This window comes from Thunnus albacares, chromosome 13, assembly GCF_914725855.1.
Source record: "Thunnus albacares chromosome 13, fThuAlb1.1, whole genome shotgun sequence".
In the NCBI taxonomy this organism is placed as follows: Eukaryota; Metazoa; Chordata; class Actinopteri; order Scombriformes; family Scombridae; genus Thunnus; species Thunnus albacares.
In genome coordinates this window covers 29536845-29556592 of record NC_058118.1, presented here as the reverse complement: position 1 = coordinate 29556592, position 19748 = coordinate 29536845, and the positions used below count along the sequence as shown (strand labels likewise).

Genomic DNA, 19748 nt, shown 5'->3' with positions numbered 1-19748 from the left:
GCTGAGTCAAGATGCTGGTTATATTGGGAGAAGGATACTGAAGATGAAGCTGCCATGCAAGAGGAAAAGAGAAAGACCAAAGAGGAGGTTTATGGTTAGGGTGAGGGAAGACATGCAGGTGGTTGGTGTGACAGAGGAAGATGGACAAGAAGAGATGGAAACGGATGATCTGCTGTGGCAACCCTTAACAGGAGTGAATGAGTATGCTATGTACACTGCACAAAATGGGGACTTGGAGGCGACAGGTCACATATACAATGTACAGTGAGTGGGAGGTGGGGTGGTCAATAGGGATCCCCTAACAGGTAAATCCAACCTTTTGTACAGCTGATGGAGTCGACATTCCTAGGTGACCATGGTGCTGATGCATATACAACAAAGGAAAAAGTAATGAACAGCACTGAACAACATGTTAACATTTTTTTTATTTTGACATTCTTACAATCTTGTAAGACACAAAAAAAAATCTACATTCTTTAGGCCAGTCACACACATGAACATAATCTCTTCTTGACTAGGTGCAAAATGCTCAAACATAGAGGTCAGCCATCTACTACACCACCTGACGTGGAGGAGCTTATCTTTATCTGAACAGATCAGGGGTCTCATTTATAACTGATGCGTATGCATAAAATGGGGCCTGAGTGAGGCACACACCACTTTCTAAGCAAAAGTTGTGATCTATAAAAACAAACTTGACAGGAGAATGTGCGCACCTGTTAACTCTGATCCATGTGTATGAACATTTTGGAGGCAGGGGAAACTGGCAACGCAGATACTGATGTGGTGAATTGAAGCCAGATTATACAATAATCCTCTCACACATTTAATTTCACTTAATATCAAACGTTAATGATAGATCCATGTTATCATAAACATTCAAATCAGCAGTGTTATCTGTACTTACACTTTTAGTGAGCCATAACTATTCCATAAGCATCTTCCAATTTCAAAAGATATAAGCCAACTCAAATCTTAAATCAAAGTCCGCTCAACATTTCATCAGCACTGTCTCGCTCTTCAGGAGTGCAGGGGAGAGGGTCTGTTGTGGAGCAGCACAGCAGCTGCTGAAATAAATGGAGTCAGGATGTGGCAGGTGGCAGGACTCATGTAAGTCTGGTTTGCCTTTCCCCAATATTAAGCATGAATATACTGATTCTTTTTCACCTTGACCATGTTAACTAACTGATGAAATCATCATCATCGGTTGTAGAAATCCAAGATGACATCAAATAACAGAGTGCTAATTTTTAATAATATTTTCTAATACTGTGCATATATCACCTGGTAGTTTCCATATAGTGTATGTGTATAAACATACACTGTATGGAAACATGACTGTGCTGTCAGGTGCATAGAGTGAGCTGGAGACACTGTGGTGGCTGCCACACACACTCTGCCTTCTCCAGTCACCTCACCGGCACATTTTCACCAATTACACTCACATATAAACTGTATGAATTAGAGAAACACCTGTATGCTGGATTTTGGAGTAAATATAAATGAGTACAGTGTTTATTGTATTGTAGATATTAAGTGTATGGTGTAAAACCTACTTAAAGCTGGTTAACTGGGAAGTGACCCACCACAGGGTGTCAGGTAAGAACTTAACCAGAGATGTCTCACTTTACAATCCACAGGAATGTTTATTGAGGTTGTATATGGTTGTTTTGAGTTACACACATACTTCAAGAAGTCCAAAAGCAGGGAAATAAAACAGTTGAAGTTCACAACTGATGCTGTCCTTCTTCTGCAGCTGCCTGGGTGCAAGTGATGAGTGAGAAAACCAATAGGCTGACTCTTGACACTGATTTATCAGACCTCTAAATACAGGGAGACTGAGTGGTATGGAGAAAGATACACATGTACATCAATGTTCATAAATACTTTTGCATTGGACACTTATGGTTGAATTTGGGTGTGTAGCGGGCTGGATATGAGGCTGATCCACATGTGTACATTTCCAGGTGGACTGTGGTTTTTGTAGTGAGATATACATGCATTTGTGAGTATGCACATCTGATTATTTTTTGACGTGTTCCCTTGACATTCTTCGAACACTACCAAAATACAAATAAAAGACATCTCTTCTATTTTTCATCTTGTACCTTTCTTCAGGTTTTGCATGGGTGCAGACGTTGACGGCCAAGTCCTGCACCACCTGACGTGGAAGGGCTTTTTCCAGTCCCAGAAGACGAGGCAATGAACCCCACGTGCCTGAAAACCATTGCCTTAATTATTCTTCCAACACTAAAAAGGTACAAAGGAAAAACACGTCCTTCGAGCCGGAGTTGAACCAGCGACCTAAGGATAACTGCCGTTATCAACCTACAGTCCTCCGCTCTACCAACTGAGCTATCGAAGGGAGCACCTCCTGTACCATCACTCGGGTTTTGCAAGGGAACACAAACTGGTGTTTGACCAAAGTCTGTTCGGCAAAACTTCACCATTATGAGTGGAACATGGAACACAGACAAGTGTCTTACCCGACATGTTTGTTTAAATGACCAACATTCATGACAAATGTACTACCAGTCGTCTTAAAGTACCACTGCACACGATCAACATGAGCTCTCCTCGGCTAGATGCCACAACATGGCGCACCACCCGACGCTGAAGGGCTTATTTCAGTCCGAGCAGATGAAGCAATGAAGCCCGCATGCCTTGATATTCTTTCCATGTTGACAAGGAACAAACACCTCCTTCGAGCCGGAGTTGAACCAGCGACCTAAGGATTGCTGTCACTATCAACCTAGAGTCCTCCGCTCTCCGAACTGAGCTACCCAGTATATGGCGTACCTTTCTTCAGGTTTTGCATGGGTGCAGACGTTGATGTCTAACCAAACTTTGTTTAGTAAGACCTCAACATTAGAACGCGTTAAACGTGACAAACAACCGTCCTTTTTTACCCTACGTGCTTGCTTAAAGCAAGAACATTTATGAGAAACGAACTAACTATTTACTTAAACTCACCGCCAAACCACTACAAATGTCTTCTTACTTTGCCTAGCTTCTGCAAGGTCCAACGTTGAGGACGACCACTTTATGTACCACCAGGCGTGGAAGAGCTTTTCTTTGTTTGAACAAGTCAAGAATGGCAAGCCACAGTGCCGAAAAGGACTGACTACACATTTTTCCAACGATTTAACGCACAAACGAAAAACATCTCCTTCGAGCCGGAGTTGAACCAGCGACCTAAGGATGCCTAGCGTGTTCGACCTACAGTCCTCCGCTCTACCAACTGAGCTATCGAAGGGAGCACGTCCTGAACCATCGTTCAGGTTTTGAATGGGAACAGAAACTGATGTTTGACCAAATTCGTTTTGGGAAAACTTCGCCATTATGAGTTGAACATGGAAAATAACCACCTGTATTACATTAAATGTGTCTTTAAAAGGACAACATTCATCACAAACTTACTACTAATCTAGTGAAAGTCATCGAAGAAGCACTACACATGGTGAACATGACCTCCCCTGGGCTAGGTGGTATCAGTTTGGACACAGAGGTCGGCCAGGTCCTGCGCCACCTGACGTGGAAGGGCTTTTTCCAGTCCCAGAAGACGAGGCAATGAACCCCACGTGCCTGAAAACCATTGCCTTAATTATTCTTCCAACACTAAAAAGGTACAAAGGAAAAACACGTCCTTCGAGCCGGAGTTGAACCAGCGACCTAAGGATAACTGCCGTTATCAACCTACAGTCCTCCGCTCTACCAACTGAGCTATCGAAGGGAGGACCTCCTGTACCATCGCTCGGGTTTTGCACGGGAACACAAACTGGTGTTTGACCAAAGTCTGTTCGGCAAAACTTCACCATTATGAGTGGAACATGGAACACAGACAAGTGTCTTACCCGACATGTTTGTTTAAATGACCAACATTCATGACAAATGTACTACCAGTCGTCTTAAAGTACCACTGCACACGATCAACATGAGCTCTCCTCGGCTAGATGCTACAACATGGCGCACCACCCGACGCTGAAGGGCTTATTTCAGTCCGAGCAGATGAAGCAATGAAGCCCGCGTGCCTTGACATTCTTTCCATGTTGACAAGGAACAAACACCTCCTTCGAGCTGGAGTTGAACCAGCGACCTAAGGATTGCTGTCACTATCAACCTAGAGTCCTCCGCTCTCCGAACTGAGCTACCCAGTATATGGCGTACCTTTCTTCAGGTTTTGCATGGGTGCAGACGTTGATGTCTAACCAAACTTTGTTTAGTAAGACCTCAACATTAGAACGCGTTAAACGTGACAAACAACCGTCCTTTTTTACCCTACGTGCTTGCTTAAAGCAAGAACATTTATGAGAAACGAACTAACTATTTACTTAAACTCACCGCCAAACCACTACAAATGTCTTCTTACTTTGCCTAGCTTCTGCAAGGTCCAACGTTGAGGCCGACCACTTTATGTACCACCAGGCGTGGAAGAGCTTTTCTTTGTTTGAACAAGTCAAGAATGGCAAGCCACAGTGCCGAAAAGGACTGACTACACATTTTTCCAACGATTTAACGCACAAACGAAAAACATCTCCTTCGAGCCGGAGTTGAACCAGCGACCTAAGGATGCCTAGCGTGTTCGACCTACAGTCCTCCGCTCTACCAACTGAGCTATCGAAGGGAGCACGTCCTGAACCATCGTTCAGGTTTTGAATGGGAACAGAAACTGATGTTTGACCAAATTCGTTTTGGGAAAACTTCGCCATTATGAGTTGAACATGGAAAATAACCACCTGTATTACATTAAATGTGTCTTTAAATGGACAACATTCATCACAAACTTACTACTAATCTAGTGAAAGTCATCGAAGAAGCACTACACATGGTGAACATGACCTCCCCTGGGCTAGGTGGTATCAGTTTGGACACAGAGGTCGGCCAGGTCCTGCGCCACCTGACGTGGAAGGGCTTTTTCCAGTCCCAGAAGACGAGGCAATGAACCCCACGTGCCTGAAAACCATTGCCTTAATTATTCTTCCAACACTAAAAAGGTACAAAGGAAAAACACGTCCTTCGAGCCGGAGTTGAACCAGCGACCTAAGGATAACTGCCGTTATCAACCTACAGTCCTCCGCTCTACCAACTGAGCTATCGAAGGGAGGACCTCCTGTACCATCGCTCGGGTTTTGCACGGGAACACAAACTGGTGTTTGACCAAAGTCTGTTAGGCAAAACTTCACCATTATGAGTGGAACATGGAAAACAGACAAGTGTCTTACCCGACATGTTTGTTTAAATGACCAACATTCATGACAAATGTATTACCAATCTATTTAAAGTCCTTGCAGAACCACTACACACGATCAACATGAGCCCGCCTTGGTAAGGTGCTATAACTTAGTGCAATGTACTGCACTACCCAACGTGGAAGGGCTTATTTCAGTCTGAACAGATGAAGCAATTAACCCCATGTGCCTGAAAACAATCACCTCGAATATTCTGTCAACACTAAAAAGGTATAAATGAAAAATGCCTCTTTCGAGCTGGAGTTGAATTAACGTCTTAAAGATTACTGCAGTTATGAACCTACTGTCCTCCGCTCTCCAAACTCAGCATTCGAGTATATCGTGTACCTTTCTTCAGGTTGTTTCATGGGTGCAGACGTTGATGTCTAGCAGAAATTGGTTTAGCAAGACCTCAATACTAGATTGCATTAAACATCTCAAACAGCTGCCTGTCTTACCCTATGTGCTAGGTTAACATAATATCCATGAAAGTAAAGCCACTACAAATGGATGATTTGTTGTGCTGGTAAATTTTTAACAAAATCTTCCCTTGCTGTGCATATTGCACCATTTATGATTTTAATTGGTTTTCATGGTTTTTTGTGCAAAATCACATATGAACATATGACTGTGCTGCAGAGGCATTAGGCGCACAGAGCGCACTGGAGATGCCTTTGTGGCTGCCACACACACCATTCTCAAGTCACCTCATCGGACATCTGACCACCTGCACTGATGCTGGCTGTGTAAATTAGAGTAATGCAGTAAACTGGATGGATTCTGGAGTTAAATACAGTATTTTTTGTTTTTAAAATATAGAGTGTGATCTCATCAGTCATGTAAGTGTCCATGTGCCTAAACCAGTCCATACTAGTGGACTGTAGCAAAGTGGAAGTGTAGCAAAGCACGTCTTGGCATTTAACTATATGTCCAATCACTTTGTTCAATTTTGAGAACTATTTTTTTTTTTGCACTGACTGCATTAACAGCTGTTGCAGCTGACAGCCTCGCAAACTTTCCTCTGATGCTAATACTGCTGTTATTCTGTACAGGAACAATATGAACATCAACATTCATGAGTGGTTTTACCATAGACTATAAAAAATATGGATGTGGCTACCGTGACATCACTCATTGGTTTATGAACTGCCGTTTTGAAGCCTCGAGTTTAGCGATTTGACCATCACCATGTTTGATTTTTGGAGCCAGAAGTGACCATATTTGGACAAGAGGGTGGAGCTGACCATAGCGCTAGCTGCTAGCTTGGTTAGCATCGGGGCATTTACAATGTATGGTTAACAGTGATAATGCTATTGCCAATTTCTGCAAGCGAAAAACAGGCCTAATCACAACCAAACGCTGAACAGGATTCTTTTAGGTGACCAAAATGTTACAATTATCTATCATGAACTGAAAACATGCTGTGAAATAACAGCAGCTACACCTATACTCTGTGAATCTGGGGTTACGTTATGTAATCAATGTTTTCGCTGTGGTAGCAACTTGTCAATCAATTTTTGTCAATCTTGTCAATTTTTTTCAATTTAATTTTATTTATATAGCGCCAAATCATAACAAAAGTTATCTCAAGGTACTTTTCACATAGAGCAGGTCTAGACCGTACTCTTTAATTTACAGAGAGATTCTACATTCCCCCATGAGTAAGCACTTGGCGACAGCAGCAAGGAAAAACTCCCCTTTAACAGGAAGAAACCTCAAGCAGAACCGGGCTCCAGGTGGGTGGCCATCTGCCTTGACTGGTTGGGTTGAGAGAGAAAGATGGAGGGGGGAGAGGAGAGAGGAGAGAGAGAGAGACACAGAGAAGCATAACAACAACAACAATAATAACAATAACACCAATAATAGAAATATGACTAGCTGCTAGCATTCTATTTTTGGAGAAACTAGGAACCACAAGTAAGCCTTAATTCTGGGAATTTGTCTGTGCTTAGGACTAAGTTTGATAAGAACTCTGAAAATTCAGATAAAAATTCAGAGGCCAGCAGGACTATACACTATAACAAATAGAATTGGCTCTCAAGTTTTCCACTTTGGGTGTGAAAGATTGAGAATGAGGCTTTTGAATGAGTTATAATAATTTTAGGTCTAGGGTTGATTATTAGGCTTGAGTTGAAAATGGCTGCAATTCCACCTTCTCAGCCGGTGTCTTGAGGAATGTGAGTATTAATATGACTCGGGGGAGTGGATTCATTTAGACTGACATATTCCTCATGACACAGCCAGGTTTCAGTAAGACAAGATAAATCAATATGATAATCTGAGATTAGATCGTTCATTTATACGGCTTTAGATGACAGAGATCTAATGTTTATTTCTAAGAGTCCACATTTAATTTTTGTTGTACTATTGCAGTAGTGGTGTTAATTGTTTTTAGATTTTTATGAATGACTCTTCTGTTTACTTTATATTTAATTGATTTAAGTGGTAAGGGGGCACACACAGCTTCTATGTAGTTTTGGGTGGGTAACTGCTCTAATGGAGGCGCAGAGAAGCGTGTAGGACTACAGCTCTGCCTCCTGGTCTCAACTCAGGGTTGTCATGGTTTTGGTCTACTAATAAACTCAACCAAAATAGGATGTATGCCGTCTCGCCTTATCAGACCAGGTCCTCCCCAGAAAGTCTGCCAATTGTTTATGGAGCCCACATCATTTGATGAATGGATACGAGCTAGGAGGTGCAGAAGAAATATTACAATTACACGTTTTTGTGTTTTGAGAATTTCACATTTTTATTAAAGTTTGTATAAAATACCATAGCCCCTCCTCCACAATGACTTTGTCTCCCTACTCAATGAAAATACTATTAAATCATGTAGTAGAACTAAAATAATGAATTACATAATTTCACAAAATATCACAAAGTAACTGCTGGACCTTACTGAAATCTACAGAAATTATCACACGTACAAAAAACAAACACTTACCCAACCACCCACCCAATCAAACCCTCTGGGTGCAAGACCTTGACAAAAGAGTAATTTTTTAATTCACAGGGAGGCATCAGGGAGGAGGGTATCTGAGGATGAAATATTACTGGAACTACCCAAGCAGCAATGGTCACAGCTAAAAGTGAAGCCATAGCAGAGGTGCTAGATGTTGACTTCAAGAAAAGTCAGACTGCATTAAGGTCTGTAATCCCCAACCTCTCTCTAGAAATGCATAGTTTAAAGGTAGTGTCTCAGCAGCTTCTGTAGTTTAATTTCCTTTTAATATTTGTTTGGTGGTGACTTTGGGGACAGGGGGCGTTTGCCTTAATTGACAGGCCATTTACTTTATCCCACTACAGTTTGACAGCTGCATCTTATGGACCCCATTCCAGGTTCATGCAGGCTCCATGCCATTTCCCAAATTTTGGATTTTTTCGTTCCACAAACAACAACAGTGGTGAGTAGTAAACCCAAATCCAGGCTTCAAAGCCATTTAAAACATATCTGTCACACTGCTTATTTTAATAAAAACATATTAAGACGCAGTACTGACATTATTGTAAAACTCTAGACACTGGTTTTTGAGATCATTCCCAAACTGTGGGCTGATGTGCAGAAGTTGCCATCCAAGAGTCAGGAGCAGTATACAATAGGTGGGTCTGATCTGCAGCTTCCTTCGATATGGAGTGGACAGGCGTTCAGGTATACTTGTGGGAGGAACGGGCAGGGGAGCCATTAGACTGGGTAAAACAGTCAGTGTAGTTGGGGGAACTGGTGTAGCACGGTGGGTTGTCAAGTTCAGAAGCAGATCCAATGCTGTTGCTGGATGAGTCATCCATGGAAGGATCCTGCAAAACAGGACAACTTCATTCCAAATCCACTTCATGCTAACAGTTATCAATCAAAACAAATTTTATTTTGTCAAATTGTATTGTCTTCCAGTAACACTTTACTTAACATGTTGACAGTTCCAGACATTCATACTGTAAAGTGTAACACTTACTGCCACTGGTCCTTAATAAATGCTCAGGACACATACAACCTTCTACTGTACAGTACAGGGCCACATGAGCAACATGGATGGTTAATTCTGCAGATTGTTGGAGGTGGCTCCAATATGTCTAAATTGTCACCATGTTGTTTTTTTGTGTCACCTGTTCTGTATTATGGGCTGTAGTTAACATTGTAGCCTCCAAGAGATGCTAGCGTAGCTTCAGATATTTAGTCTCGTTACCCTTTGTGATTCATAGAATGTCATAAAATCATAGTGGTGATGAGAGAGATACCTTTTGCTGCAGGATATAAAGTGACGTTACTGCAGTCTTTCCATTATGCTGTGTCATTTTTGGAAGTGCTTCATCTGTGGCAAAGCACAGAAACATTGGACTGTCATTCATATACATTGCCCATAATTTCCCAATTCCAGTTTCATCATAGATAATCTGACCACGTTTTGCTGTGGATTATGACATGAATACAACAATTATATACCTGTGTGATTGACTGGTGACTGAAGAGAGTCGTCATAAAATCTGGAGAGAGGCTTTCTTGTTGGATGTCTTGACCTAACACAGACAAAAAAGTATACTAATGCCTTAATGTTAATGTTATAATGTTGATCTCCACACCTGACTTTCTACAATCTGTCTCATAATTATATTAGGATTAATTTAAAAGCTTATAGCAGTCTTACTTTTTGGAAGGCGTCCAGCAGGCACATACTGTTACCAAGGTGATCAGGAGGAAGATGCCTCCGGTGGAAAGGATGATATAGAGGGAACTTCTTCCTGGTAGGATAATGCCAAATTATGGTCAGTGAACATAACAGGGAACAGAATAACAAGGGAACATACAAAGAGGGTTTTACAGTATACGATTGTTTAACTTATATATTTAAAAAAAAAAACATCTGAGAGTAGTTTTTCAAACCTTTACTGTATCCTCCACCATTTCCAAGCATTCAGCCAGCCATGTTCTAGTCAGTTGTCAAGGCCACATCTATTAAAACTATGGTTTATTATTTGGGTTTATTTTTTGTAGCTCTGGCCAATGGTTCTATCTGTTATGATAATATTGTACTCATCAAAGTAAATTTCTCAGTCTGCAGCATTGTTAAAAATAGGTCCACTTGGGCAAGACACATTAACAGTCAGATGATCAAAAACGTTTTTGAACAAGCCAACAGTTAAAAAAAACATTTAAATTGCGATGGATGTGTACAATGGACAGTTTGGCTAATCACTTTATCAGTCACCTTCATGTCCTCTTCTTTGGCTAACCCAGGTGTTTGTTTACAACCTTTCTGATAGTTTGACTGCTCGTGTTTCATGCTCTGTTGGATCCATTTTTAGGGATGTCATTAATTTCGCAAGGCAGGAAGGTTTTTATGACAGGAAGAAGATTGTTTAAGATGTGGTCCTGCTCCTGAATTTCACCTAAATTACCTCCAATTAACTAGGCTTCAGGTATTATTTTAGCCATGCTAGCAGCATGGTTCTATGAATGGTAATGTTGTTGGCACTGCAACTGTTAACTAAGACAGCATCACTTACTGTAGACAGTCAGTCTGATGGGCAGGCTTGTCATGCTGCCTACGGGATTCTCCACTGCGCAGCTGTAGATGTCATCATCTGCCATCAACACCCGTGTTATGGTCAAGAATTTCTGGTCAGGTGACAACACGAACCTCGTCACATTGGTCAGTGGTTTTCCACCTTTTAACCATCTGTAGGTCGTCCTGGTTCCATTGTCATGAGAGCAGTTGAGGACGATGTTTTCGCTGAGCTCCAGCACTGATGAAGCCTCCATGTGGATATAGGGCCTGGATATAGGCTCTGTGGAGAGGTCAGTGAGTATCATTGTAACAATCTTGATAGTAGATTTACAGACAGTATATACAATAGATACACAACATGTAAAAACATTGAAAAGAAATAACAGTAAACATTCTGCCCTCCATATTTGATACAGTACTTATGGTGACCCTACATTTCAGAAAACAGAACCATATCAGAAAACACATTTCACAAACTGGAAGATGTTTGTGAAATGAATCTTATTGTTTAATTCTGATGGGATGATGACTGTGCACGTTGTGGTTCCATCTGCTCTAGTGTTTCTGCATCCTTTCTTACTTATTTAAACCACCTGCACTAACTGATTTTTGGGGGTACTTTGGGGCAGCAGAAAATATTCGGACACAGTCCAATATTGGTTACTGTACGTCCCATCCTCCTTCAAGCATGCTGTCATTCAACCCTCAAACCAAACCTAGATCCAACTGTACTGAATAACTTCCAGCCATTCTCAAAATTATCATTGCTTTTTTAGCAATAAGGTCCTGGCTAAAGTTGTCTATTGTCCCTTTTTAGATTACATGAGCCATGTCGTAGTGTTGTGAAAACTGAGGAAAATTATTATGTAATGAAAGTCCATTACACTTGACTAATGGAAACATCCGATGCTCTTAGAGCATCACTTGGCAGGGCATTGCACTTTCAGCCATAAAGTAGGAAGCAAAGCTCTTCCAGATTGGATCGTGTGGAACGTTGTTGCTTCCTCCTACTCTTCTTCAGGACACAGGTGACCTTCTCACAGCCTTCTGTGTGGGTGGGGCTGATGTCATTGTTCCACTATTTCATGCACGACTGAGCTGTAACATATCAGGAGGTACTCTCCACTAAAATCCCTGCCTGTGAAAGCTGGAAAATGAAGACCTGTCCCTGCTGGTGGTGAGATAAGCATATGCCACAAATGGCCCAAATCTGGACTTTTTTATTTTGATTTAGCCACTACAACCTGCATAAAATATGTTTATTAATCTATACTGCATAAAATTATGTTGGTACACGTGGTATTTTGTTTACTTGCAGCACAAGTAAATATAAGCAGCACGTGCTGTTTTGTGTGCTGAATTGAAATGGAGTTGAAACCACACCCAAGCGACACTGTGACGGTCTGAATCTGGTAACCTCATTGCTTCACTCACTTACAACCTGAACAGAGGTCTCATCAGCCAAAGTGAAGACACCTGTGTGGGTGTGTAGGGCTGTTATATCTGTTAAGTAGGTTAACCCCTGGCTAGAACTTGCAACTATCTAAATGTGACTACTGAGCATATTGTGGAGGATAGCACAATATATCTCATATACATATATATGTATATATGATATATGTATATATACATATATCAGTATATATACATATATATGTATATATACATATATCAGTATATATACATATATATGTATATATACATATATATGTATATATACATATATATGTATATATACATATATATGTATATATACATATATCATACCATAAGGATTTGCAACTTAATCTCTGAGCATTAATAACGTGACCATGAGAAGAGACTTGCAGCTCATGTTGCAGCATGGTCACACAAATATAATAATTATCTCCATATTGTGTATTTCAACAAGAGTCCACCAGATTGGTGGGATAATTATGCTGAATCATAGGTAAGTGTTTATATCCACTCATCAATACTTGGAAATTAAGATGGATTTGAGTCGAAGACACATGTATGTCTTCTGAAACACTGGTTCAGACTAAAGAGAAGTAGGTGTGATTATACCTTTACATTAATTTGAGAATCGTACAATACAAAACTTGTCCTCCTACCATCCACAGTAAGTGTGATGCTGCCCTCTCCTGTAAAGGTATCATCTGTGATGGAGATCTCCACGTCATAAGTCCCTTCATCAAAGAGTCTGAGGTTGTGGAGAAGCAGAGTCCCATTCTCAAATACCAGGATGCGGTCACGATACTCAGGCCTCAGGGTCCCAATAATGTCAGTTCCAATCGACTGGACAACAGTGACAGACTTTTCTCTCTTGAGCTGCCACTTGATCACCGGCAGGTCGAGGCTGAAGCTAACATAGCGGACTGACAGAAGGGCCTCCCCTCCTACTGTACCTCTAATGAGAGTGTTGGGGATAGTCATATTCACTGCCAGCACCCCACCTGCAGAGAAACACAGAGGAGAGGTTCTTGCAGTAGATCTGTTTCTTCATGTTCACACAATTCCAATATAGCACTTCTACAAGTTAACTGATTCTGCAGTGGGTTTTGACCTTATTGTAATCAGCTGATATGCCTTATATCACATGGCAGAGCACTCCTGACCAAGCCAAACAGGCAAGTTTGTTGTTTTAAATTGTTGTGCATGTGTAGGAAGCTTACTGTTCAGAGCTTTTCAGATATTGCAGTGTAGGGATCATGGCTACTAGTTGCTACTACTAGTAGTGATCATGTTTTTCATCATGTGCGAATTGCCATTGATGTTTTTGCGTCAGTTCACATTTGTGGCAATGATGCTTTCATTCTGTGCATGCTGACATGATAAAATTGTCTCAACCTTGTGTTTTCTCATGTTGATTTTTGCAAGAAATCTTGAAAACATTACCTTTTGTTTTCTCAACTCCTGTGAATTTGCAAAATATCTTAAAATATATGCCTATGAGATATTGTCACAGCAGTTTGTAGCTTCACATGGTCATAAATCAGCAGGAACTATGTATGTAATCATAAATCAATAAAAACAGAACACAATATAAAGACACAAAAAGACTAAAACTAAATAAAACATTATAAAATAAATGATACACCAAAAAGCAATTTTTAAAAAGTGGGTGTGTGGCATGTTCAGTTATGCAGCCACCTTTATTTTAACCCGAATTCTACAAAACTGCGCATATGTGCACTTTTCTGCACAATTCACATTGCATTGGCATTGGAATTTCACATGCAATGTACATTGTGGAATCATCCATTATGAATGTATTTTGTGGGGACACTGGGATGTCTATTGGAATGGCTTTGTGAACAGTTATTATTAGCAATTCAAGCACATGGGCAAGATGTAAATAGTCTTCACTTTTCACTGTGCATGTCAGTGTTATTGTTTTTTCAGCCACAGTGAGTGACACAGTAGTTAGCTGAGAGCTAGTGTGGGCATCAGCCCTCACCACTGCTGTATACTGGGGCCAGTTTGCATGGCAGATCCACATTACCATGGTAACAGCTGTCAGTTCTTGGGATGGGCCAACATGAACCAACAAAAGTGGGGATTGTTTGTTCAAATTTCCTTCTTGGCAGTTCATGAAAAGAGCACTGGGAGCAATCCAGATGCCATGCTAGCTTTGCAGAAACAGAGCAGCTCAGTGACTCTGCTGCTAGCCACAACAATAGCAGGACAGTGATGACAGGTCACAGCCACAGCTGAAAATAACTAAACATCTGAAAACACTGGTTCTGGTACAGCCTGTGGGCACAATTACTGTATTACTTACAAAGGGTTGACACAAGACTGTATAAGCACCCACACAGTCTAATGCAATCCAATACCCCGAGAACAAGTACTACCTTTGTGATGTCTACACTGTTCAGTTTCAGAGAGTTGTCAATTTCTGCAATATTGTGCAATACACTGCAAAATTGTCCACAAATGCATGGTCATACCATTTTGTGCCCAACCCTGTATATGTTCTATTTGTATTTATGTATTGCAATTTTAAAATCACCTTACAATTGCCTCTTGTTCAACTGTAAAAACACAAATACAACACAGATGTTTCAGTTACTGTAGAATATACTTAAATTTTGAGTGTGTATGATTTCCATCATCTAATTGTTAAATCTAGCAAGTTGATGTTTAGCACTAAATTAAGAAGCAGTGGGTTATTTCCAGAATCATATTTGCAATTTGTAAATTTGTGATTCCCTTATACTTCCCTTATACTGAAAAAACAAAAACAAAATTAAATCGGCTGTTATTTATTTATTTGCTACAATTTTGTGTGAATTTGATCTTTACAAAATGTTTCAGACAGTTCACAAACATGCAAGTCAAACATAGGATATTAGACCATTATTAGGCAAAACTATTAGATCTACTAAGCAATTGTGAAGCAAGCTCTAAAGTAGAAAATGTGACATACCTGAATCGAAGAAACCAAGACACGCGAGCAATAAAATCTGTGAAATTATTCTGGCTTTTGAAGGAGAATCCTTCTCTGCCTTCATCTTTGGTCTCAAGCTTTGTTTTCCTTCCAGTCAACCAGCATGATTTGTGACACTGGGCAGGACAGAGCACACAGTCCTTCATTCAGCTTGGCTCTGCTGGGACTGAGTACATGTTGTTCTCAAAAGCGACTGTAGAAAAGCAGGACAAAAGTGTGTGTGTCTGAATGTCCATTTTGTATGGTTAGAAAAAAAGTGGTTCATCCTTATGGAAGTATATTCTCAGTAAATATCATCATAATCTGCCTGTTAGACCTTTATATTTCCTAAGTACAAGGTAACATTGTGGTCCAATTTTGGTGCTGGAGGAAAAGTCAGAAGGTCATGAAAACACATGGATTAATCCTCTGAGGACCATGAATATCCACAAAAATGCTACAAGTAATTAGTTACTCTGGGGCTGCCTTAAAGGGAAATTGGTAGCACAAGTGGAAATCTTGAGGGAGTCACCAAAATTATTAGCAATCATTCTCTGGGGACCACAAGTGTCCATATTGGCAATTTGGCTAGTCAAGATATAGTATCTTGCTCTGGACTAAACTGTTGGGCCGAGTCACCAGCCAACCCACTAACCAACCAATCCAACATGACTATCCTAGACCCAGCTAGCAGGATAACACATGTTCACTTTTGAGAGTTGCAAGGGGGTGCCTTCTTCCCTTTTTAAAAACTGGACAAAAACACTCCTTACTAAAGAGTATTGGTCAACAAACGTGTTGAGTGCGTTTCCCTGACGTTTCCTCTGCCATTTGAAAACTCTTTTATTTTGACATTTTGAAACCTGTATTGTTTAAATCTCTTTTACTTGCCAGCAATCTTCCTCCTTTGTTTGTGCACTACTGTGTTTCTTGGCACCTTACCACCTTGTAGATTTTGGAATAGTGTAAAACCACTGGTGGGATTCTGTATTGCCTCACCCGTATATGTGTCATTATATGCATGCACAAGGTAAACAAAGTGGGGACCCACTCATAAAAACATTGATCTGTAGTGTTACTAAGTGATCAGAAACTCCAAAGGATACCTTTAAATGCGCTACTTCAGTCAGAACAGAACTACTTATGTGTCTTGGTAAATTGTTTGAGGGAGAAATATTCACACACATTTGCTGGTTTTTAATATTCTTAAGGACAATCATGTACCACATAATTTTATAGCGATAATGAATTAGGTGGCATTGCATTGGCATGTTCTGTACCAATATATGCAGTAGTTTATCTCTTAGCCAGGGCTCGTCACCTAAATTTCAACTCACTGTATTTATTTTAGGTGCAGAATTTCTTTTTTTGTTTGTTTGTTTTTATCAGGTGAACTTTATAATATCACTTAATTATCAAACATAAGTCAGTTTCCTGATGATGCTACACTGTTTCTGAAAAACAATACTATAATTTTGAAAAGTATAGCGAAACTTAACTTTTTTAAAAGGCATCTGGACTGACAAGAAATTTAAAAGTCAGCTCCTCCTCCTGGCTGAAAGCTCTGAAAAAGCTAGTAAGTGGACCTTGAGTTGAGATTATTTTGTCACACAATAATTTTATTACTGTCTGCCTGCAGCATGGTTTGTAAAAATATACTACTTAAAATAACAAATAAAACTAACTTAAATAATCATTATGTATTCATTCTTGGGAGTTTAATTTTTTGTTTAATATGAACAGTTCATGAAAACAACCTGAGGGCGTGTGTGTGTATGTATGTGTATATATACACATATATATATATATCAGTGGCGGCTGGTGACTCAAAAAATTGGGGCGGACAGGAGGAAAACCAACATGGAATCTTACAACAAACTGCATCAAACTATATCATTGTCCCACCTGATGAAATCCGAGGGGTGGGGGGCAATTTTATATGCCAATAAAACAATTTGCTTTCAAAAACAAAAACCCCTGAGTGGTGAAAAGACTGCTTCTTTAAAGACATCTAACATATAGGCTATATAATGTCTCTAAACAAAGAAGTGCTCATTTTAGCCATGGACTGGTTCAGATGAGTGATTTTACTAACAAAGTGAAATTCAAATTTATAGTACTGTTCTATTGTGACAACAAATTTATGTTCTCATCAAAAACAGAAAACATATCACATGATTTACATGTGATATGTTGTGTATTTTCTTAGTATACAGAAATATATAAAGTAGCACAAAGCTTATGATGTGATACAGGTTCAGATCAGTGCTGAATACTAGAAAGACTGAACACTAAAAACATTCACAGATCTAAAAGTGTAGGTTCACATCAGAAAGTATTGATGCATGTATCAAATACATGACTTACACACTCTTATCTATATGTACGATATACAAAATATAGGCCTAGTCTACAAAGCTGACATGTTTACACTAGGGGTGTTAACATGAACACAAAACTCACGGTACGGATCGTATCACGGATTTGAGTCACGGATCAGATCATTATTAGGATCAGTGAAAAAAAGGGGGGGAGACAAATAAAACTTTGTTTTCCATTTATTCTATAACTATACTGACAGCCAGAAACAGCAAGGAACTTTTGCCCATGGTCTTAAATGAAAACAACATTTAAGATGTCCAATGTTTAAATAAAATAAAATAAAATATCTAAAATATTCAATGCTCAGTTATTGCAATATGAGGCATGAAACCTTCCTCTTTTAAACAGTGAATGAAACAGCCTCTGTCCACATCATCAAAACTTGATAACAAACATTCACCGCTAACGTCAGTTAGCAGCTAGATGCTAATTAGCTGCTCAGCTGCAGCACATTAAACAGCAGGTATACAACTCAAATGTCACATTGACCGTTAGATGCTGGTTTGATCGTTGCTCTTCAAAATCCCTGTTAACGTTAGCGACACGCTGTCTGCCCATGACTTGTACTTACAGCTTTTTGTTTACTTTGTCTCAAATGAGACATTAAAGTTTGCAATTAATCCGCAGTTCATATGCCTGCCGAACCATGGGGGGGGGCAATCCGTACGAATCACAGATCCACTACAATCAGTTACACCACTAGTTAACACTTATTATTCTAGCTACTTTAAGCTTATAACTCAATATACGGCTCAGCTTAAAAACGAACTAAAGAAACGGTCAGAGGCAAGCAGCCAGACCTCCTGCACTCATTCACTAATCACACAACATCAACAGGTGACTGAACAACCACTCAATTAAAAACGAATGAATGAGTGAGTCCAGACAGCTCACTGTAACTTCAAAAAGCAAACTAACGTTACCCACAACACATTATATGATCTCTGCTGCATTCTTGTTAAGGAGATAAAAAACACAAAAAAGCCACACAGAGACATTTAACCATGAGAGATGAAATTAGCGACCAAAGAGACAGAGAGAGAGAAGCTGTATCTGACTCACGTTATCTGACGTCTTCTTCTTTCTTTCATGAAGATGAAGTATTCATGTTATAACATCCATTTATGACTGTTGGTCATCTTGTTTGTTAGTTAACAGAACTTTGTGGCTGCTGGTTAACCAGTCTGATATCATTAGCAACAATGACAAACAAGCTAACTCTCCTGGTTGTTTCTCCGGTTGCTTCTCTCTCCAGCCTCCCCGGCAGCGTCCTGCTGCTGCTACACTGCACAGACCAGATAATTTCTCCCGTTAGCTTAACAACAGTCCTTAACAGTCCTTCCATGGATTTATAAAGAGGCCTTCAGGCTGCTACAACAAGCTAACTGTTGCCTTGGCTAACACAAGGAGCTATCTACTGCTGCTACTCTGCCTTACAGTGGAGAGAATTGAAGATGAAATCTGGAAACCATCATTGGACCAACTCAATGTCAATATTGCATTCTGGTTGTTGATTGGTAAGGGAGGACAGCCTCCCTTGGAGCGTCATTTTACGTGTCATTGCCAATCACAGATTAGCATGAAAAAAAAATGAAATACATTGAGTCCAATGTAAGAGATCCCGCCCTGCGGAGGACAGCAGGCACCCGTCCTCCTCTGTCCCCCCACTCCACCTCCACCAATTGCGCCCCCCCCACCACCACCACTTCACACACTTCTCTTTCTCCTCCTGCCCTGCAGGTGTCGCTGTTGAAGCATTTTAAACAGAATTTCAGCAATGGATTTTTTTCCAAAGAAGAGAGAAAAAATACTTTATAAATACTGAGATTTGGTAATGGTTTATTTCAACCAAATATTCTTTTTTATAATTTGATCTCCCTTTTGCCTCTCAAAAGTAGAGGAGGATCAACCTCCTCTGCCTCTATGGACCAGCCTCCACTGATATATATATACATATAATTTATTTATTTATGTGTGTGTGTGTGTGTGTGTGTGTGTGTGTGTGTGTGTGATATGTGTATAATATGTATATACTGTATATAATGTTTTTGACTTTTAATATTTTTAACTAAAACTTAAAGAATGTTAATCATCATTATAGTCTTATATATAAATAAATATTATACATGATTAAATGTCTCACATACACAGTTTATCTTATTCAATATTCGGCAGCCATTTTGATCAAACGCATTCTGTGTGATGTCACAGACGTGAAGTCATAAC

General features: G+C 40.0%; 1 protein-coding gene and 5 non-coding genes across 6 annotated transcripts; all 6 read right to left on the bottom strand.

Moving 5' to 3' along the window:
- Positions 1-2276: 2276 nt before the first annotated feature.
- trnay-gua lies at positions 2277-2365 on the bottom strand. The gene is given in 2 exon segments: positions 2277-2312; positions 2329-2365. It is a non-coding gene; the product is annotated as a tRNA-Tyr (tRNA).
- An 802-nt stretch (positions 2366-3167) lies between these two features.
- On the bottom strand, positions 3168-3256 carry trnay-gua. The gene is given in 2 exon segments: positions 3168-3203; positions 3220-3256. It is a non-coding gene; the product is annotated as a tRNA-Tyr (tRNA).
- A 388-nt stretch (positions 3257-3644) lies between these two features.
- Positions 3645-3733, bottom strand: trnay-gua. Its single transcript is given in 2 exon segments — positions 3645-3680; positions 3697-3733. It is a non-coding gene; the product is annotated as a tRNA-Tyr (tRNA).
- An 802-nt stretch (positions 3734-4535) lies between these two features.
- Positions 4536-4624, bottom strand: trnay-gua. The gene is given in 2 exon segments: positions 4536-4571; positions 4588-4624. It is a non-coding gene; the product is annotated as a tRNA-Tyr (tRNA).
- A 388-nt stretch (positions 4625-5012) lies between these two features.
- Positions 5013-5101, bottom strand: trnay-gua. The gene is given in 2 exon segments: positions 5013-5048; positions 5065-5101. It is a non-coding gene; the product is annotated as a tRNA-Tyr (tRNA).
- Positions 5102-7835: 2734 nt separating this feature from the next.
- LOC122996197 (hepatocyte cell adhesion molecule-like) lies at positions 7836-18621 on the bottom strand. The gene is made up of 8 exons (XM_044371795.1): positions 18585-18621; positions 15141-15354; positions 12823-13164; positions 10728-11009; positions 9869-9962; positions 9667-9740; positions 9462-9535; positions 7836-9023 (listed from the first exon to the last, which is right to left on the bottom strand). Exons 2-8 carry the CDS (start codon positions 15223-15225, stop codon positions 8874-8876), a joined length of 1101 nt encoding a protein of 366 aa, XP_044227730.1. The 5' UTR covers positions 15226-15354; positions 18585-18621; the 3' UTR covers positions 7836-8873.
- Between the last annotated feature and the right edge of the window lie 1127 nt (positions 18622-19748).